Source organism: Scyliorhinus torazame, chromosome 6 (genome assembly GCF_047496885.1).
Source record: "Scyliorhinus torazame isolate Kashiwa2021f chromosome 6, sScyTor2.1, whole genome shotgun sequence".
NCBI lineage: Eukaryota > Metazoa > Chordata > Chondrichthyes > Carcharhiniformes > Scyliorhinidae > Scyliorhinus > Scyliorhinus torazame.
The window spans coordinates 50,483,436-50,506,513 of NC_092712.1; the positions used below are offsets into that span (position 1 = coordinate 50,483,436).

Genomic DNA, 23,078 nt, shown 5'->3' on the forward strand with positions numbered 1-23,078 from the left:
AGTGCAGTCCAAGGCTGGGCACATTCTCTTTCTGCAACACGACTGCAGAAATCAAAGTTTTAAATGTTCATTTGAATGTTGGTGACTGGGTAGAGTGGGTGAATGAGCGAATTGGCAGGGTGGGTATGGTAATTGGGTAAGCAGTGTGTTATGAAAGCCAAACTTAACTCGTTGCATAGCGTGGAAGTTGGGAACTCCATGTCTCAACAGGCCTCAGAGTATTTGTGCACACTCAGATCAGGAGCAGGCTGCACAGTAGCAGATTAGCATGTTTAGGCCCAGTGTGCATGTACATACAAAAACCTGGGTCAGTTGCGGGGAGCAGAGCACCATTGAAAAGAATGGTGTTCTGAAAGAGTCCCAACCAGGGGTCAGGGAAATGGGACAGGGAGAAGTCCCAAAGGGAGAGGGAATGGGGAGAGGTTCAAAAGGAGAGTCTCAGAGAGGGGAGAGAGTCAAAAACATCGAAAAAATAGACTTCACTTGAAGAGAGTTCAGGAGAAGCCCTGAAGATTGGGAGGTTGGTGACTCCTTGCTGTGGGCTGCTGGGGCAAAAATACCCCTATGGGCCATAGTGTCCTGTTTGAAGCGGCCAAAGTTCTGAGACTGTGCCTGTGAGTTGCTGCTTGAGTGTATATTCTGGAGACCCGGTAAAAGGATCTCAGGAGATGAGATTGGCATCCTGTGAGGTGGCCGTCATTGAAGCCATCCGAGTTGGAGCACTGTTGGAGAGAATTCAAAGACAAAATCTTCAAAGGTGAAGACTGGAATCCCTCAAGAAAGAAACGGGGTTGATTTACAGTGTTACTGACGTCCGGGCAGGTTGAAAGATTTTGGTGTTGAGATAGAGGATTAGCGAAGGGTCCTGCGGAACAGGAAATTGCCCTGGAGTTCAAACTTACCGGGTCATTCACACAGAGTTCATCACGTCGAGACGTCTGCGGGATCTGGATGTGCATCTTGTTTTGTTAGTCCAGACTCCCAATGGTCTGGAGTCAGGAGCATCTGGGCCAACGTGTAAAAGTGTTTTTCATCGTTATGATATTGATTACCGACAGTGAGCACTGGGATTAACATGGTTGCAATATGAGGATACACTGATGAAACTATAAACAGACAGGAAGGCAGGACAGGCACTTGGCTAAGACCATGAATATCGTCCAGTATGCAAGATGGGGAACCCATCATGTTGAAATATCTTGCACTCATCAGGACAGAAATTGAGCTACATCCCCCCAACCCCCGGTGCTGGGTTTCCCCACGATGGATGCAGAAAGCCATTGGCCACTGGCAAGTATTCCGGTCCCGTCGCTTCTGCATGGCTCGCCCACCCTGCCACGGGGAAACCCCTTCACCAGGGGCCAACTTCGCAAAGTCCCGACAGCATTAAGGGCCAGAAATCCCCCACCCATAATGCCTCACTTTCGGTGTGATTCCGTGACTAGTCAGCACTTGTTGAGCAATCCTGAGTGTACTAAGAATTATACAGACAACCAGTTTAAGATTATCAGGCGGGCAGCAACACATTTGCTCCAAACTACATATAACCTGTGCTCTGCAGGCAAAAGGAATATGTCCAGGCATTGCATCTGTTTTGAATTAAACAAAAATACTCTGAAAGTGATTTCCCCTTGGCAATATCTCGACCAATCAGAGTCGACTTGTCACCAAATCAGCACTGTTTTCTCATGTTGTGCAATTTGAAATTTGGCATTCTTGCATCTGTCCTGATGAGTGCAATATCCAAAGTTTCAACAGCATATCTCTTTTTTCCAGCAATTCTCAAACAGGGGATAGCATGTTTCTAAGAAACTCTGGCGAACAAAGCATTGGTGATGGGCATTGGGTTGGTTCTGTCAGTTTCATTTTTAGAAAAATGAATTATTTTTGCCAAGTATGTTATAATAAATTGGAACAACTCACAGAGAGTCCAATCAAACACACATTTAAGATGCACTTTAAATATGGCTTGCTTTTCTGGAGCATTAACATGTAAAAAGTGATACCAGGAGCTGTGATAAATTTTCTTCTGATGTCAGTCCTGGTTTCCTATATTGAAAGCCTTTGGCATTTTGTCACAAAATTAAAACTCAGCTCATGGTGATGGCCCCTTTGCAATGTAAAATAGGTCCAGGAATCCGAAAATATCATCCTCCAAGGGAGCATAAATAATTGTCCAGAGCAGCCTTTGATTAGCCCAGTTCATGGTATTCTACCCTTTTCCACTCCTAAAGATGCTGATTCTAACTGGGGACTAGGGATACAGAGTCCCTTCCGGTTCCTCCTCCAAGTCGTCAGTCTTTGTTAGTTGTATGTTAGTTTGCTTGTTACGATTAATAGGTAAAAGGCATTGTTTAGTTAGTCATTTTGTTGAGTATTGCTGAAAAAAGAGACATGCTGTTGAAACGTTTCATCTTGCACTCATCATTCACAGGAAGAACAAATGTAGATGGAATAACAATTTATACTGCATGAGAAGAGAGTGCTGATTGGTTGACAAGTGATCTCTGGTTCATAAAGGCATTGCCAAAGAGAATGTATACTCTTCTCATGTAGTATAAGATGTTGTTGCCTTTACAATTGGTATTCTTGTGAATCAGTCCTGATGGGTGCAAGACAGAAAGATTCAACAGCATGTCCCTTTCTTCAGAATTATTTAACCGAGTATTTAGAGCACTAATAAAGGAAGACTGCTGGGATTCTGATGGTTGTTGATCGGAAGCAGGCATCAGTTAAATTTCGTTAAACAAAATATGAATTGTATGACAGCACAGTGGTTAGCGCGGCTGCCTCACAGCACCAGAGACCGGGTTCAATTCTGGCCTTGGGTGACTGTCTGTTTGGAGTTTGCACGTTCTCTCAGTGTCTGCGTGGGTTTCTTCTGGGTGCTTGAGTTTCCTTCCACAGTCCACAGATGTGCAGGTTAGATGGATTAGCCATGTTAAATTGCCCCTTAGTGTCCAGAGATGTGCAGGTTAGGTGAGGTTACGTGGATAGGGCGGGGGAGTGGGCCTAGGTAGGGTGCTCTTTCAGAGGGTTGGTGCCGACTCAAGGGCCAAATGGTCTCCTTCTGCACTGCAAGGATTCTATGATACACAGTCAGTCTGCATCTGACATTTACATGAGTCTGTATTAAGGAGATGAATACAGATCTTCAGTCCCAGCAGTGCCACTGAGAGTGCTGGCCATTGCTGGGACTGCAGTCCAGTCCCGGGGAAAGCTGGCGATGGAAGGCAGGTGAGAGGCTGAACAAATCAAGGTACACCTTGTAAGAAGAGGCAAAAGAATGCTAGGAGCTTTGAGTGTCACTGGTGTAGCTAATGGGAGGGGCCAGGTCTGTCTGGACAAAGGAGGGCTCTAAACTGAGCAGACATTTTTCAGCTAGGTCCTAAAAAAAAGGCTTCTCTCTCCAAGGACTCTGCACCAAAATAAGCAAGTAAAACCTGGTTATTAACTTAATACATAAATGGTATTTGAAATATATGGGTTGCTTAATTGGAATATAGAGGCAGTTTTCAGGAAGCAAATTAAGATGCTGTACCTGTTAACTGTAAAGCTATTTCTTTGTTGCTAATGTGATTAATTCTGTGTTCAGATTAAAGTTTGTTTTAATATAAAAGCTGTCTACTGGTCAGTGTTTCACTCCTGTGGCACAGTAATATTTCCTCACAGTTTTACCAAATACAAATAGTTGGGATCTAAACCAAAAATCGGCGTTCTGTTCTGGACCCATAACACTATCCACTGCTGGTAAGATACCTGTAGAATGATGGACAGGGTGCCTCCCCCTGTCATCCTACTCAAATTTATGCCTGCCAACCCATTCCTGGGAGAGGGGTGTACAATTCTGGTCATAGCATAAACAAGAGTCAACCTGGTTGAAGCCCGAAAGATATTCGTGAATTATTTTCTCCTTACAGCACTGGTCACATTTTTATGGTCATTTTCCTACTACTGCATTTATTGAATTCAATTTTACAACTTTCCGTGCTGGGATTATCACTCACGATCTCTAGAGATTGTAATGTAGGTGCACAACCGCTACTCTATCCGTGTTGTATATCAGTCATAAATGTGCTCAAACAGAATTCCTTTATGCGGTCGAACATTTTGCAGGCATCTCTCTTACAATGGTTGCCACCCTGCTTATCTCCACAGAGGAACTTCTGAAAACCAATATTGCTCACTGGTGGTCCCCAGATGGAGCCAGACTGGCATACGCTACAATTAATGATTCAAAGGTGCCCACTATGGAGATTCCGATGTACCTCGGCCTGTACCCGAGTGGGAAAGTGTACCCTTATCCAAAGGTAAATCATAAACGGGAAAGTTCTACTGACAAAAGGAACACCAGTGAAACTTGGGAAAGGGTCGGTACTGATCCAAACTGGTCTCATGTACTTTTAAATTGGAACTCCAGTTCAGAGCAGTACCAACCATTTCCAACTTTTACTAGATTTTCCTTTTTGTGCTGAGGAGTGAGTCTCAGTTTGTTCCAAGTAAAATATTTGGACCAAATGAACAACAACTAAATAGAAAATATATCGGGTTGCTTTTACCTGGACCTGTAGTTAGATTTGATAGTGTATGGGGATGACCCCATTGATCTCCCCTGGGGCTCGTGGAATATCATAGAGTTTTACAGCGCAGAGAGAGGTCCTTTGGACCATCAAGTCCATGCCGGCCATTCAAGCACCTATCGGTCCCAATCCTATTTTTCAGCACTTGACTCATCGCCTTGCATGCAATGGCATTTCAAGTGCTCATCTAAAACCTTCTTAAAGGTTGTGAGGGTTCCCGCCAGTGTAGGCAGTGAGTTCCTGATTCCAAACTCCCTCTGGGTGAAAACTATATTCCTCACATCTCCTCTAAACCTCCAGCCCATGATCTTAAATCTATGTTCCCAGGTTCCTTCCTAACCACCTTTCTATGTCCCTCATAATTTTATACACCTCAATCCGGTCCCCTCTCAGCCTTCTCTGCTCCAGGGATAACAACCTCCATCTATCCAGTCTCTCTTGATAGCTGAAATACTCCAGCCCAGGCAACATCCAGGTGGATCTCCTCTGCACCCTCACCAGTGCAAACACTTTCTTTCTATAGTGTGATGCCCAGAACTGCACACCGTATTCCAGCTGGGGCGTAATCTGTCTTTTATACAGCTCCAACATAACCTCCCTGCTCTTATATTCAATGCCTCAGTTAATAAAGGCGAGAATACCATAAGCCTTCTCAACCACTTTATCCACCTGCCCTGCTGTCTTCTGAGATCTGAAATCTAAGGCCTTGCTCCTCACTATTTACCACACCACCAATTTTTGTGTCATCTGCGAACATACTTATCAAATCTCCCGACACGTTCCACGCCCTCGACTCGGACCGACAGCTATCAGGAGCACGGGCAAAACGGCGACAGGGGGACCTTCGGACTTCACAGAGGGAGGGATGTAGTAACCCTCACGAGACCCACGGGGACAACCCAATTGATCTCCCCGTGGGGCTCGTGGAACGCAAGCTACCCTGGTAGTGGAGAAAGACCCATCAGCTGTGGCTCATAGAATTACCTCTTAAAAGTCGGCCCGGATTGGGACCGGCATGATCGGTCGTCCAAGTTGGGAACTTTGTGGTGTATGTCGTGTTGCGGCCTTTACTTTTGGCTGAAAATAAACTGCTGCTTTGATTCAACTTCTCGCGTCTGCTGAGCTTTTATAGATAGAGATGTTCAAAATCATGAGGGGGCTGGACAGAGTAGATAGGGAGAAACTGTTCCCCCTGGTAAAAAGAATTAAGAACGAGAGGGCACAGATTTAAAGTGATTTGCAAAAGAAGCAAATGTGATGTGAGAAAAACCTTTTTCACACAACGAGTGGTTTGGGTCTGGAATTCACAGCCTGGAAGTGTGGCAGAGACAGGTTCAACTGAGGCATTCAAGAGGGCATTAGATGATTATTTGAACAGAAACAATTTGCAGGGCTGTGGGGAAAAGGCAGGGTCATGGCATTAAGTCATGATGCTCATTTGGAGATGGGCTGAATGGCTTCCTTCTGCACCGTAACAATTCTGTGAATTGATGACAACCAATGCGGTAAGATTTTTTTTGAAGAGACAGAACATCTTGAGAAAATGATCAAAATGTATTGTCTTCATTCTAATGTTCTACCTGTTCTTTCCTGTTTGACTATAGGCTGGCCAAGAGAATCCGACGATCTCACTGTATGTGGTAAATTTAAATGGGCCCACTCATACTCGTGAGATGATCCCTCCGGAGGACACAAGAATGAAGTAAGACCCCTGAAATTACTTTTCTTCGGCCTCGCCACTTCAGCATGTGCCTGTTTTCTGCGACTGTTTTAGACAGGAATTCTTACAAATTATACATTCTGACAGGGCACGCTGAAAACATGGGAGAGATGATGGCGCAGTGGTCATGCCACTGGGCTAGAAATGCAGCGACACAGGCGAATGCTCGGGGGATATGGGATCAAGGGACACCGCAAGCTCAATTAATAAATCTGGAATTGAAAGTTAATCTCAGTAATGGTGACCATGGCAACGATCAGCAATCTTTGTAAAAACCCACCTGCTTCACGAAGGCCCTGAAGGGAAGGAAATCTGCCATCCTTACCTGGTCTGGCCTACATGTTACTGCGGTCTCACAGCAATATGGTTGACTCTTAACTGCCCTCACAAATGGCCCAGCAAGCCACTCAGTTCGAGAACAATTAAGCAGTGGCAACAAATGTTGGCCTTGTCTGCGACGCCCTCTTCCCATAAAATAATGTTTACAAATAAAATAAGGTTAGATTATGGGTAACTGCGAGAACGATCTTGGTTCGGGGCCAACTTTAGGGTTAGAGACACTGGTTATACCTGCAGACACTTGGCAGCCCCCATGGCCTCAATGATCCTCCCTGGAGGGAGGGTCCAGCAGGTCTTTTGCTGTCAGCCACTCTGACCTTTAAAAGGTCACTGTCTGTGTTTATTATTGATGCCACCACCATTTGGGCAGGCCATTACCGTACTTCCAAAAGTCTACGCTATGAAGTGGCCCAAACAGAAAACACAGGGAAGACAGCTTTGAAACAAAGGAAGGAAGTTGAATGTCTCCGCTGCGTCCCTCTCCGCCTCCAGTCTCCACACTAAACTCCTAACGCCCTATTTTATCTAACCCTATCAGCATGCCCATCTTTTCCTTTCTCCTTCATTACCTATTCAAACGCCTCTTAAATGCATTGGTGCTCATCACCAGTTCTTATTGTAGGGAGTTCCACATTTCACATTCCTCTCTCTCCGGCAATGACACATGCATGACAATCCAACTTTTCAATTGCAATTAAGTTTTAATACTGTCAGGAACACCATCCATCACTTTACTGCTGATCACGAGTGAGCTGATGGTGTGGTGATTGTATAGATTAGATTTGCCCTGCTTTTTGTGGGCAGGGCATACCAAGGCCGTTTCCCACATGGCCGGGTAGATGCCAGTGTTGTAGCGAGGGCCATGGCTATTTCTGGAGTAGAGCCTTCAGTACTACAGCCAGGAAGTTTTAGAACCCACAGCCTTTTCTGTATCCAGTGCCTTCAGCCATTTCTTGATATCGCGTGCAGTGAATCGAATCGGTTGAAGACTGACATGGGTGATGCTGGGGATCTCTGGAGGAGGCTGAGATGGATCATCCACTCGGCACTTCTGACTGGAGGACTTGCTGGAACATCAAGAACTAGCGAGCCCAGGTTCAAAATGATTGGCAAAAGGAGTAAAACTGATGCGAAGAAATGTTTTATAATAATAATCTTTATTATTGTCGCAAGTAGGCTCACATTAACACTGCAATGAAGTTACTGTGAAAATCCCCTAGTCGCCACACTCCGGCGCCTGTTCGGGTACACTGAGGGGGAATTCAGAATGTCCAAATTATCTCACAAGCAAGTTTTTCTGGAGGAAGCCGGAGCTTCCGGAGGAAACCCACGCAGACACGGGGAGAACGTGCAGCAGGATTCTCCGACTCCTCCCCCGGGTCGGAAAATCGCCGGGGGCGGCGCGCATCCCGCCCCTCCGCCAGCTGCCGTATTCTCCGGCGCTGGTTTTCGGGCGGGGGCAGGGTTCACGCCATGCCAGTCAGGGGCTGTTGGCAGCGCCCCCCCCCCCCGCCGGCAATTCACCGGGGGCCGAGCGGCCGTCCGTTTTTGGCCAGTCCCGCCATCGTGAGTTAGGCATGGTCCCACACGGCGGGACCTGACAGGTAAGTCGGCTGATGCAGTTTTCGGGGGGGCGCAGGGGGATCCGACCCCGGGGTGGGCCCCCACGGTGGCCTGTCCCGCGATCGGGGCCCACCGATCTGCGGGCGGGCCTGTGCCACGGGGGCACTCCTTCCGCGCCGGCCCCTGTAGGGCTCCACCATGGTCAGGGCGGAGAAGACAACCCCCTGCGCATGCGCCAAAATACGCGGCGGTTCCGCGCACGCACGTAAACACGCCGACCCTTTGGCGCATGCGCGAACTCGCGCAGTCCCTTCGCCGTCCACCTAGCCCCCAGAAGTCCGGAGAATTCCGCACTTTCGGGGGCTGTTGACGCTGGAGTGGTTTGCGCCGGTTTTGCCGCTGGCGTCCGGACGTAGTCCCCGGAAAGGAGAATTCCGCCTGTGCAGACTTCGCACAGACAGTGACCCAAGCCGGGAATCGAACCTGGCACCCTGCCGCTGTGAAGTGGGATTAGGTAGAACATTCTTTCAGAGAGCCAAATGACCTCCTTCTGCATTGTGAAGGGACTCTAATTACAAATGCTGAACAACCAGGTACTTTGCAATGATGTATGCCACCATTGAAAATGGGGATGGTTGTGGAACCCTATCCTCCAGTGACATGTAGGGCCGATTGGGTAAGGACAGCACGTTATCTTTCCTAAAGGGCATGAATGAATCAGATGTGTTTTTATTTGACAATCTGGCATTTTGATGATCATCACCGCTGAGAATAGCCTTTTATTCCAGATTTATTAATTAATTGAATTTTAATTTCACCAGCTGCTATAGTGGGATTTGAATTAATTTCTCTGGAGCATTAGTCCAGTCCTCAGGATTACTCACCCGGCAACATTATCCATTCCATTACATTGCACCAGTGCAAGAACGAGGGGCCATGCAGGATCTGTGCTTAACGATGTGGAAAATACTTCTCCATTTAATTGTTGTGGTTCGGCATAAAAATTAATTAGTGAGGACAATTAACTGCATTTCAGGAACAATAAATTAGAATTAGGCTTTTGGAATACCAGATAATTCTTCATCAGGAGGCACTGTGTATCTCCCAGTGTCATTTCATTTCTTCATGAACAGGCTTTAGTCATTTTTAATTCTTTAACAAGGTGTGGGCATCGCTGGCTAGGCCAAGATAGGCCCACCCCTAATTGTCCTAAAGAAGGTGGTGCTGGGCTGCCTTCGTGAACCGCTGCAGTCCATGTGGTGTAGGTACACCCACAGTGCTGTTAGGGAAAGGATTCCAGTACTTTGACCCAGCGACAATCAAGGAACGATGATATATTTCTGAGTCAGGATGGTGAGTGGCTTTTGTGTGGGGGGGGGGGGGCGGTAGCTTACAGGTGGCAGTGTTCCCATGCATCTGCTGCCCTTGTCCTTCTACGTGGCAGAGTTCGGGGGTTTGGAAGGTGCTGTCTGAGGAACCTTGGTGAGTTGCTGTAGTGCATCTTGTAGATGGTACACACGGCTGCTACTGCACTACTGTGGTGAGAGAGTGGATGTTGAAAGTGATGGATGGGGTGCCAATCAAGTGGGATCTTCTTGCGTGTCCAATGTTGTTGGAGCTGCATTCATCCGGGCAAGTGGAGAGTGTTCCATTGCTCTCCTGACTTCTGCCTTGCAGATGACGAACAGGCTTTGGGTAGAACCATAGAAAAGTTAGGGTGAAGAAAGAGGCCATTCAGCCCATTGTGTCAGCGACGGCCATACAAAAAACCACTCTTTGTTCATTTTAATCCCATTTTGGATGCAGCACTTCAGATGCCGGTCCAGTCACATTTTAAACGAATGAAAGCAAATTACTGAGAATGTTGGAATCAGAAACAAAAACATAAAATGCTGGACAATCTCAGCAGCTCTGTCAGCATCCAGCTTTGACAATGAGCCATCCAGACTCGAGGGGTTAGCTCTCTTCTCTCTCCCCAGATGCTGTCAGACTTGCTGAGAACGTCCAGTATTTTCTGGTTGTGTTCCATTTAAATGAGTTGCACATTTCAGCCTCACCCAGCTTCCAGATGCCCATCCCCTTTCCTCATGCAGCCTCTAATCCATCTACGCTCCCTGGTAATTGATCCTTCAGCGAGGGGAAACAAGTCTTTCCTGTCCACCCTGTCTAGGCCCCTCATAACTTTGTACATCTCAATTAGGCCAGACCTCAGCCTCCTCTGCTCTAAGGAAAGCAACCCTAGCCTCTCCAATCTCTCCTCATAGCTGCAATTCTCCGCAGAGTTCCCAGCTTCTGACTTGCTCTTCCCTCGGGGTTTCTGGTGGCGTGGGGTGGCTTCAATGGGAAATCCCACTGAAAGCAGCAGGAGCAGAGAATCCCACCGCCAGCGAACGGCACGCCGCCTCCCGCCACCGGGAATCATGTGGATGTTGGGCCGGAGAGTCCTGCCCTATGTATATGGTTGGTCCAGCTCTGTCTTTGGTCAACGGCCCCAGAATGCTGATGGAGACGGATGGTAATGCCATTGAATGCCAAGGCAGATGGTTGGATCTTCTCCTTTTTGGAGATGTTCGGTGCTTGGCACTGGTGTATCAATGTTACTTGCCACTTATCAAGCCAAGCCTGAATGTTGCCCAGGTCTTGCTACGTAACAGCGTGGGCTGCTTCAGTATCTGAGGAATCATGAATGGTGCTGAACACTGAGCAATCATCAGCAAACACGCCCACTCCTGACCTTAGGATGGAGGGAAGGTCGCCGATGAAGCAGCTAAAGATGGTTGAGGCTAGAATACTGCTCGTCAATGAGGATGAGGATATTTGTGGAGCCTCCTCCTCCAGTGTGTTGTTTAATTGTCCACCAATGTTCACAAATGGATGTGGCAGGACCATAGAGATTGATCTGATCTGTCAATTGTGGGATTGCTGAGCTCTATCTATTGCTTGCTGCTTCTACTTGACAAATATGGTCCTGTGTTGAATCTTCACCAGACGTTACCTGAGGCCTGCCCCCGATGCTCCGCCCATGACCGGCCGAGCTCCCGACGGCGTCGGTCGCGTGTGGGTCTCATCCGTTGGGAACTCGGTGTGGCGACTGCGGGCTCAGCCCAGCGCCGCCACACTCGGGGGGGAATGCCGATCCACGGGCAGGGAAAACATTATCAGAGGCTGGGGGCACTGTTGGGGGGTGGTCCGGGTCGCGCTAGTCGGCCGAGGTGGGGGGGGCAATTTTGCGGGCCGGGACCGCGAGCGGCTGCCGCCATGTAGCACCGGCGCGGCCTCTGAAAGCCGCCGCCGTGCTCTAGCTGGACCACGGACCCAGCAATTCTCCAGTCCGTATTGGCAGCTAGAGCCGGATGCTCTACACTGCCTTGATGCTAGCCCCCAGCCAAACAGAGGATCGGTGGGGATATGGGGGAAGGGGATATGGGGGATATGGGGGAAGGGGGATATCCCCCCATATGGGGGATATGGGGGAAGGGGGATTATGGGGGGATCTGGGGGAAGGGGGGAAGGGGGATATGGGGGAAGGGGGATATGGGAGGGGAGATATGGGGAAAGGGGGGACAGACCCAGCCCATCGGGCATACAACGCCAGGGACAGGGCGGCCACGAGCCAAGGACAGACCCGGAACACCAGGCGGATGCCGCCCACACCTAGCGCGAGTGCGGCGATGCCGGCGGGCCACACGCAGCGACAAGGACGGCAGCTACAGCAACAGGCCCCAAGGACACTGACGCACAGGACACTGACACACAGGACCCTAACACACAGGACACTGACACACAGGACACTGACACACAGGACACTGACGCACAGGACACTGACACACAGGACACTGACACACAGGACACCGACACACAGGACACCGACGCCCAGGACACTGATGCCCAGGACACTGACACACAGGACACCGAAACACACAGGGCCCTAACACACAGGACACTGACACACAGGACACTGACACACAGGACACCGAAACACACAGGGCCCTAACACACAGGACACTGACACACAGGACACCAAAACACACAGGGCCCTCACACACAGGACACCGATGCCCAGGACACTGACGCACAGGACACTGATGCACAGGACACTGACACACAGGACACCGAAACACACAGGGCCCTAACACACAGGACACCAGGGCCCAGGACACTGACGCACAGGACACTGACACACAGGACACCAACACACAGCACACTGACACACAGGACACCGACACACAGCACACTGACACACAGGACACTGACACACAGGACACCAAAACACACAGGGCCCTCACACACAGGACACCGATGCCCAGGACACTGACGCACAGGACACTGATGCACAGGACACTGACACACAGGACACCGAAACACACAGGGCCCTAACACACAGGACACCAGGGCCCAGGACACTGTCACACAGGACACCGACACACAGGACACCGACACACAGGACACCGACACACAGCACACTGTCACACAGGACACCGACACACAGGACACCGACACACAGGACACCGACACACAGCACACTGTCACACAGGACACCGACACACACAGGACACTGACACACAGGACACTGACACACAGGACACCGACACACAGGACACCGACACACAGGACACTGACGCACAGGACACCGACACACAGGGCCCTAACACACAGGACACTGACACACAGGACACCGACACACAGGATACTGACACACAGGACACCGACACACAGGACACCGACACACAGGACACCGACACACAGGATACTGACACACAGGACACCGACACACAGGACACCGACACACAGGACACCGACACACAGGACACTGACGCACAGGATACTGACACACAGGACAGCGACACACAGGACACCGACACACAGGATACTGACACACGGGACACCGACACACGGGACACCGACACGCAGGACACTGACGCACAGGATACTGACACACAGGACACCGACACACAGGACACCGACACACAGGACACCGACACACAGGACACTGACGCACAGGATACTGACACACAGGACACCGACGCACAGGACACTGACGCACAGGACACCGACACACAGGACAGCGACACACAGGACACCGACACACAGGATACTGACACACGGGACACCGACACACGGGACACCGACACGCAGGACACTGACGCACAGGATACTGACACACAGGACACCGACACAGGACACCGACACACAGGATACTGACACACGGGACACCGACACACGGGACACCGACACGCAGGACACTGACGCACAGGATACTGACACACAGGACACCGACACACAGGACACCGACACACAGGACACCGACACACAGGACACCGACACACAGGATACTGACACACGGGACACCGACACACGGGACACCGACATGCAGGACACTGACACACAGGACACCGACACACAGGACACCGACACACAGGATACTGACACACGGGACACCGACACGCAGGACACTGCCGCACAGGATACTGACACACAGGACACCGACGAACAGGACACTGACGCACAGGATACTGACACACAGGATACTGACACACAGGACACCGACACACGGGACACCGACACACAGGACACCGACACACAGGACACCGACGCACAGGACACTGACGCACAGGATACTGACACACAGGATACTGACACACAGGACACCGACACACGGGACACCGACACACAGGACACCGACACACAGGACATCGACACACAGGACACCGACACACAGGACACCGACACACAGGATACTGACACACAGGACACCGACACACAGGACACCGACACACAGGACACTGACACACAGGGCCCTAACACACAGGACACTGACGCACAGGACACAGACACACAGGACCCTAACACACAGGACACTGAAGCACAGGACACCGACACACAGGACACCGACACACAGGACACCGACACACAGGACACCGACACACAGGACACCGACACACAGGACACCGACACACAGGGCCCTAACACACAGGACACTGACGCACAGGACACAGACACACAGGACCCTAACACACAGGACACTGAAGCACAGGACACCGACACACAGGATACTGACACACAGGACACCGACACACAGGACACCGACACACAGGACACCGACACACAGGATACTGACACACAGGACACCGACACACAGGACACCGACACACAGGACACCGACACACAGGATACTGACACACAGGACACCGACACACAGGACACCGACACACAGGACACCGACACACAGGACACTGACACACAGGGCCCTAACACACAGGACACTGACGCACAGGACACAGACACACAGGACCCTAACACACAGGACACTGAAGCACAGGACACCGACACACAGGATACTGACACACAGGACACCGACACACAGGACACCGACACACAGGACACCGACACACAGGACACCGACACACAGGATACTGACACACAGGACACCGACACACAGGACACCGACACACAGGACACCGACACACAGGACACTGACACACAGGGCCCTAACACACAGGACACTGACGCACAGGACACCGACACACAGGATACTGACACACAGGACACCGACACACAGGACACCGACACACAGGACACCGACACACAGGATACTGACACACAGGACACCGACACACAGGACACCGACACACAGGACACCGACACACAGGACACTGACGCACAGGATACTGACACACAGGACAGCGACACACAGGACACCGACACACAGGATACTGACACACGGGACACCGACACACGGGACACCGACACGCAGGACACTGACGCACAGGATACTGACACACAGGACACCGACACACAGGACACCGACACACAGGACACCGACACACAGGACACTGACGCACAGGATACTGACACACAGGACACCGACGCACAGGACACTGACGCACAGGACACCGACACACAGGACAGCGACACACAGGGCACCGACACACAGGATACTGACACACGGGACACCGACACACGGGACACCGACACGCAGGACACTGACGCACAGGATACTGACACACAGGACACCGACACACAGGACACCGACACACAGGATACTGACACACGGGACACCGACACACGGGACACCGACACGCAGGACACTGACGCACAGGATACTGACACACAGGACACCGACACACAGGATACTGACACACAGGACACCGACACACAGGACACCGACACACAGGATACTGACACACGGGACACCGACACACGGGACACCGACATGCAGGACACTGACACACAGGACACCGACACACAGGACACCGACACACAGGATACTGACACACAGGACACTGACACACAGGACACTGACACACAGGACACTGACACACAGGACACTGACACACAGGACACTGATGCACAGGACCCTAACACACAGGGCCCTAAAACACAGGACCCTAACACACAGGACACCGACGCCAAGGACACTGACGCACACGACACCCACACACAGGGGACGGATAGGCAGGAATCACCACTCCAGGGGCCCCCGGACCTCGGGTCGGATGAGGAGCACGCCATTACGCCACTGCTATCTCCTACACCCTCCACCATCGCAGAGACACTCACCTCGGGTGGTCATTTTAGTGATGAGGCATCTGGGACACTAACTGGTGCGCACAACACAGCCGTCCCGGTACAGCAGGTGGAGGCAGGAGCAGCCGAGGGGCGGGCGGTCGGAGGGCAGCCCGGCGCAGGCAACCATCTGCCGCCCAGATGGGTCCCGGGTTCCTGGAGTTACCACACCCACCCGTAGACCCGATGCAGGCACAGACCAAGGGACGACCGAAGGGGGTGACGGCCGGCTTGCAGCAGCTGCAGATGAAGGTGGAGGAGTCCACCCGCGTGCAGGAGCAGGTAGTGGTGCCAGTCATGTGTGCCACCCAGGCTGACACCTCACGGGTGACGTCCACGGTGGAGGCAATGGGTGCGACGGCGTCAGACATCGGTCGCAGTATGCAAGGTGTGGGGCTTTCCGTGCAGGCGGCGTCCGTGGCCCAGGACATGGCTGCCCTCGCACAGGAGGCCATGAGCCAGAGTCAGCAGCCGATCGAAAAGGCGCTCAACGCCATGGCCCAGTCTCTGCAGGCCATCGCTGAGGGCATCGGCGCCATTGCCCAGGTGCTGGCAGGCGTTGCCCAGACACAGACAGGGATGGCCAACTCCCTGAGCACCATGGCTGCAAACTTGCAGGCCCTTGTTGATACCAGGGCGGGTCTCCAGGACGGGCAGCGCCAGGTGTCGGGGGGGGCGCTGGGTGCTCGGTCCGTTCGCATCCCTGACCCATGTAGAGGCCTGGGGGCCATCGGGCACCCCGAGGGAGGAGGAGGTGCTGGGGCCTGTTCCGGGTCCCCCTGTAGGGGAGGTCCCGGAACACCGCGATACCTCGGATTTCCCCCCCCCCTTCCGTCCCAGGTGCATCTGGTGGGCAACGGGCAGCTCGCCATCCCAGTCGCCCGAGCCGCAGCCTGGCCCATCTATGCCAGGCCGTCCCAGGAAACAGCCGCCAAAGGGGTCCCTAGTCACAGGGCAGGAATCACAGGAGTCCACCTCCAGTTCTGCTGCACCGTCTGGGGAACCACCTCGATGTAGTCATAGGGCCCCTAAGGCCAAAAAATTAGACACTGAGTAAGTTGGCACGGGTGCAGGGCACAGATTAGTGCTCTGTCCATGCGTTGGGGGTGTGGTGTGAGGTGAGTGCCAGTGGGTGTGTGAGGGGTGATAGAACGTCGGCCTCAGGTGAGTGTGCCCCCACTCCCCCCGAGTCGCCCTCGCCATCCCCCCGGGCAGACGATGGGACCGTGCGCTGCAGTGTCACAGCCGCATGCAGGGATGGTCCGGGTGGAGGGTGGTACTGTGGCCATGGGTCAGACATTGTCCAACGATGTAGAGCCCAGAGCTCATCGCAGGGCGGGTTGTCATCATCCTCCATGGCCTGCAATAGACACGCTTCCACCGGCGACCGTGTGAGCCCGGCCCGTTGTGCTGCAGGTGGATGTGCAATGGAGGGGTGGTGTGCATGCGGGAGGGGTGCGGGTGGTTGGTGTTGGGTGGGTGGGGTCAGGGTGGTTGGTGTTGGGTGGGGGGGTGAGGGTGGTAGGCTGGTGCCGTGATGTGCAGTGTGTGCCCATACTCGGCGATTCCCACGCCCCCCTAGCCCGTGAACTGGGCGGCTGTCAGCCTTTCCCATGCCCGCTGGCCCAGCGGGTAACGGTGGGCAGCCTCCCTTCCATGTCCAGCCCGTCTGTCCTGACCATTGCCCCCATCCTCCTCATCTAGGGAGGTCTGCGCCTCGTCTTGCTGCTCCTCCCCTTCCCCCTCCTCTGCCTGCAGCACATCGCCCCTCTGCTGGGCTATGTTGTGCAGGACGCAGCAGACCACAACAATGCGGCCGACCCTATCTGACGGGTACTGGAGGGCCCCTCCAGAGTGGTCCAGGCACCTGAAGCGCATCACAGCAGCCCAAAGCATCTCTCTTTCACACACCCCTGGTCACTGCATGGGCATCGGTGTAGCGGTTCTCCGCGTCAGTCTGTGGCCTCCGTATAGGCGTCATCAGCCACGACCGCAACAGGTAACCCCTGTTGCCCAGCAACCAGCCCCTCAGCCCCCCCGGCCTCTCTTGAACATGGTGGGGATGAAAGATTGCGCCAATACGAATGAGTCATGTACACTGCCCGGGTACCGGGCGCAGACGTGCAGGATCATCATGCGGTGGTCACAGACCACCTGCACGTTCATGGAATAGGTCCCCTTCCTATTCGTGAACACGGCCCTGTTATCCGCAGGTGGCCGCACGGCGACGTGCATCCCATCGATCACCCTCTGGACCATGGGCATCCTGGCCACGGCAGCGAAGCCTGCTGCCCAGGCATCCTAGCTGGCCCGGTTCAGGGAACTGGCTGTCGCGGTCCGCAATGGTATACAGCGCGTCCAACGCCTGCGAGATGCCGGACAGGTCCCTACTCGGCGCCTAGAATGACCCCGTGGCATAAACGTTCAAGGTCACCGTAACCTTGACAGCCATGGGGAGAGGGTGGGGGTGGGGGTGGGGGGGATAGACGACATGTCATCATTGCCCATACCCCTCCCCCACAGCCAGGTGCCATGGGCTGCATGGTCGCGACTGGTGCCAGCTGGCACATGGCCAGGCGGACATACCCCTCTTCCTCCCCGGCATGCACCGTCCCCAAACTCTCCCCCCCCCCCCCCCCCCATCTCCCTCATCTCCCCCTCCTCCCCGGCACGCACCCTCTCCATCACGCCTTCCCCGGCTCCCCCTCTCCTACCCGGCACGTGCCCTCACCAAACCCCCCCTCCCCAACCCCCCCTTCCCCACAACCCCCCCTCTCTTCTCCCCCTTGCCCCTTACCCACCCCCTCCAACCCGCCACCCGCCCCCTCCCCTCTCCCCTCCCCATCCACCTCCTCCCTCCACCTCTCCCTCCCCCTCTCCCCCTCCCCCTCTCCCTGCCAGCCCCTTCCCTCGCAGCTCCTACCCCCCAGCTCCTACCCCCCAGCTCCTGCCCCGCCAGCTCCTGCCCCGCCAGCTCCTACCCCCCAGCTCCTAACCCCCAGCTCCTACCCCCCAGCTCCTACCCCCCAGCTCCTAGCCCCCAGCTCCTAGCCCCCAGCTCCTACCCCCCAGCTCCTACCCCCCAGCTCCTAGCCCCCAGCTCCTACCCCCCAGCTCCTAGCCCCCAGCTCCTACTCCCCAGCTCCTGCCCCGCCAGCTCCTCCCCCCCCAGCTCCTACCCCCCAGCTCCTGCCCCGCCAGCTCCTGCCCCGCCAGCTCCTCCCCCCCAGCTCCTACCCCCCAGCTCCTAGCCCCCAGCTCCTACCCCCCAGCTCCTACCCCCCAGCTCCTACCCCCCCAGCTCCTACCCCCCCAGCTCCTAGCCCCCAGCTCCTACCCCCCAGCTCCTACCCCCCAGCTCCTAGGCCCCAGCTCCTACTCCCCAGCTCCTGCCCCGCCAGCTCCTCCCCTCCCAGCTCCTAGCCCCCAGCTCCTAGCCCCCAGCTCCTACCCCCCAGCTCCTACCCCCCAGCTCCTACCCCCCAGCTCCTAGCCCCCAGCTCCTACCCCCCAGCTCCTACTCCCCAGCTCCTGCCCCGCCAGCTCCTCCCCTCCCAGCTCCTACCCCCCAGCTCCTAGCCCCCAGCTCCTAGCCCCCAGCTCCTACTCCCCAGCTCCTGCCCCGCCAGCTCCTCCCCTCCCAGCTCCTACCCCCCAGCTCCTAGCCCCCAGCTCCTACTCCCCAGCTCCTGCCCCGCCAGCTCCTCCCCTCCCAGCTCCTACCCCCCAGCTCCTCCCCCCCCAGCTCCTACCCCCCAGCTCCTGCCCCGCCAGCTCCTGCCCCGCCAGCTCCTACCCCCCAGCTCCTACCCCCCAGCTCCTAGCCCCCAGCTCCTACCCCCCAGCTCCTAGCCCCCAGCTCCTACCCCCCAGCTCCTACCCCCCAGCTCCTAGCCCCCAGCTCCTACTCCCCAGCTCCTGCCCCGCCAGCTCCTACCCCCCAGCTCCTAGCCCCCAGCTCCTAGCCCCCAGCTCCTACTCCCCAGCTCCTGCCCCGCCAGCTCCTCCCCCCCAGCTCCTACCCCCCAGCTCCTAGCCCCCAGCTCCTACCCCCCAGCTCCTGCCCCGCCAGCTCCTGCCCCGCCAGCTCCTGCCCCTGCAACTCCTTCCCTCCCCATCAACTCCTCCCCCCCCAGCTCCTCCCCCCAGCTCCTTCCCCCCAGCTCCTGCCCCGCCAGCTCCTGCCCCTGCAACTCCTTCCCTCCCCATCAACTCCTCCCCCCCCAGCTCCTCCCCCCAGCTCCTTCCCCCCAGCTCCTCCCCCCCAGCCCCCCCCCCTCCCCACCCCCCCCCCCACCACCCCTGACCAGCTCCTGCCCCCCCCCCCAGCTGGCACACTCCAGCGGCTCCTGCGACACCCCCCCCCACCACCTGCAGCCGTGCATTCACTTCTCCGCCGGCCGCCCCATGCCGACTGGTTGACGTCATTAAATAGGTGGTTTGATTTACGCCGGACTCCAGCCCATCCGGCCCGGAGAATTGGGGCGGCCCCGGGGCCCGGAGAATTGGGGCGACTCCGGGGCCCGGAGAATTGGGGAGGCCCCGGGGCCCGGAGAATTGGGGCGGCCCCGGGGCCCGGAGAATTGGGGCGGCCCCGGGGCCCGGAGAATTGGGGCGGCCCCGGGGCCCGGAGAATTGGGGCGGCCCCGGGGCCCGGAGAATTGGGGCGGCCCCGGGGCCCGGAGAATTGGGGCGGCCCCGGGGCCCGGAGAATTGGGGCGGCCCCGGGGCCCGGAGAATTGGGGCGACCCCGAGGGCCCGGAGAATTGGGGCGGCCCCGGGGCCCGGAGAATTGGGGCGGCCCCGGGGCCCGGAGAATTGGGGCGGCCCCGGGGCCCGGAGAATTGGGGCGGCCCCGGGGCCCGGAGAATTGGGGCGGCCCCGGGGCCCGGAGAATTGGGGCGACCCCGGGGCCCGGAGAATTGGGGCGGCCCCGGGGCCCGGAGAATTGGGGCGACCCCGGGGCCCGGAGAATTGGGGCGGCCCCGGGGCCCGGAGAATTGGGGCGGCCCCGGGGCCCGGAGAATTGGGGCGGCCCCGGGGCCCGGAGAATTGGGGCGGCCCCGGGGCCCGGAGAATTGGGGCGGCCCCGGGGCCCGGAGAATTGGGGCGGCCCCGGGGCCCGGAGAATTGGGGCGGCCCCGGGGCCCGGAGAATTGGGGCGACCCCGGGGCCCGGAGAATTGGGGCGGCCCCGGGGCCCGGAGAATTGGGGCGACCCCGGGGCCCGGAGAATTGGGGCGGCCCCGGGGCCCGGAGAATTGGGGCGGCCCCGGGGCCCGGAGAATTGGGGCGGCCCCGGGGCCCGGAGAATTGGGGCGGCCCCGGGGCCCGGAGAATTGGGGCGGCCCCGGGGCCCGGAGAATGGGGGCGGCCCCGGGGCCCGGAGAATCGGGGCGGCCCCGGGGCCCGGAGAATAGGGGCGGCCCCGGGGCCCGGAGAATCGGGGCGGCCCCGGGGCCCGGAGAATCGGGGCGACCCCGGGGCCCGGAGAATCGGGGCGGCCCCGGGGCCCGGAGAATTGGGGCGGCCCCGGGGCCCGGAGAATTGGGGCGGCCCCGGGGCCCGGAGAATTGGGGCGGCCCCGGGGCCCGGAGAATTGGGGCGGCCCCGGGGCCCGGAGAATCGGGGCGGCCCCGGGGCCCGGAGAATTGGGGCGGCCCCGGGGCCCATTGCGTCGCGCCGGTCCTCGACATTGTCCGAGGCGCGCGCCGCGATTCATGTCGAATGGATTTTTGGGGGGGGGGCCGGAGAATATCGCGGGGCGGCCGGGCGGGATATACGCCACCCCCCCATCCAAGATGTCCTATTTCAAGGGGTTTCAATCCAGCCCTCCCCAAGAAACCTGCTGTAAACTCTTCTGTTATTATTATTTCCAAATCTTACTGCCACATTTCCTGATGGTACTTAGATCTGTGAATCTCTCACACTTGAGGCCACTGTGTTTGTTTGCCTGGCATTTTTATGACCAATCAGATATTGGAAAGACTGAAGCATTATCTTCAATCCTTGCTGCAAACTCTGCCCCCCCTCCACCTACTCCCCCCCCCCCCCCCCCCCCCCCGTCTGACGCTGGACCATTGTTCACATACTTGGTGTCATATTTGACCTCAAGATGAACTTTCAACCATACATCTGCACTGTCACGGCTCCCCTACTTCAGCTCTTTATTTGTGAAATGCCTCATCCATACCTTTGCTGGCGTTGCCTCTGTTGACTATCCAAATGCACTCCTGGCCCACCTCCCACATTCTACCCTTTGCAAACGTAATGGTCATTCAAAATTCTGCTGCCCACGTTCTGGCCGGCAGCAAACCCCATCTGTGTGCTCACTCAGTTCCACTGGCTCCCAGTTACAGCAATGCCTTGGTTTTAAAGCTCTCATCCTGGTTTTCAAATCCCTCCTTGCCATGGTGACTATGTGGGTGGGATGTACACCCCCCCCCTCCCCCCGGTGTGTGTTCTGACGGCGGAGGTGGCTCACCATTGACTGCCAGCTTTCAGTGCACCCCCCCCCCCGAAGGCGACGGCATTTTGTGTATTTTGTCTGCCCCGTCACCTGGGAACCAGCCATAGTGGGTGAGGGTCTGGAAGATCCTTTCGGCTGGAAGGTTCTTCCCTTTATTTCCGCCATTTCCTCCAGCCCCACAACCGCACTCCTCTAATTCTGGTCTCTTGAGCATCCCTGAATTTAGTTACCTTGACACTGGCAGCCATACCTTCAGCTCCCTCGGCCTTAAGCGCTCTAATTCTCTTCCTCGGATTCTCAAATTCTCGCTTTCTTCCTTTGAGACAATGGTTAAAACCTACCTCTTTAACGTTGCCCTTATACCTCCCCATGTGACTCAGTGTCAGATTTTGCCTTATCTTGATCCTGTGGTGCACTGAAGGATGGTTAAGTATGGGTACAGTATCTCAGCATCAACAAATCAGGACTTTTAAGATCATGCCTGTTTTTGGATTGGGCGGTTCGGGTCGGGTTATTCAAGTAAGGATTGCAAAGGACAGGTTTAGAAGGAATAGAGAAAATGCTGCGAGAGGGCAGCACGGTAGCACAGTGGTTAGCACAGTTGCTTCGCAGTTCCAGGTTCGATTCCCGGCTTGGGTCACTGTCTGTGCGGAGTCTGCACGTTCTCCCCGTGTCTGCGTGGGTTTCCTCCGGGTGCTCCGGTTTCCTCCCACAGTCCAAAGATGTGCAGGTTAGGTGGATTGGCCACGCTAAATTGCCCTTAGTGTCCAAAAAAGGTTAGGTGAGGTTACGGGGATAAAGGGGATAGGGTAGAGATGTGGGCTAGGGTAGGATGCTCTTTC

The 23,078-nt window shown here is 55.6% G+C and overlaps 1 protein-coding gene across 3 annotated transcripts in view; it reads left to right on the top strand.

Annotated features, from left to right (window-relative positions):
* The window catches only part of dpp6a (dipeptidyl-peptidase 6a), a 1,922,242-nt gene that overhangs the window by 1,525,504 nt on the left and 373,660 nt on the right, over positions 1 to 23,078 (top strand). For all 3 annotated transcript variants that reach the window (XM_072508192.1, XM_072508190.1, XM_072508191.1), the window contains exons 9-10: positions 4,159 to 4,310; positions 6,185 to 6,282. In XM_072508192.1, coding sequence (XP_072364293.1) covers positions 4,159 to 4,310; positions 6,185 to 6,282 — 250 coding nt within the window. The remainder of the gene's footprint in view (positions 1 to 4,158; positions 4,311 to 6,184; positions 6,283 to 23,078) is intronic.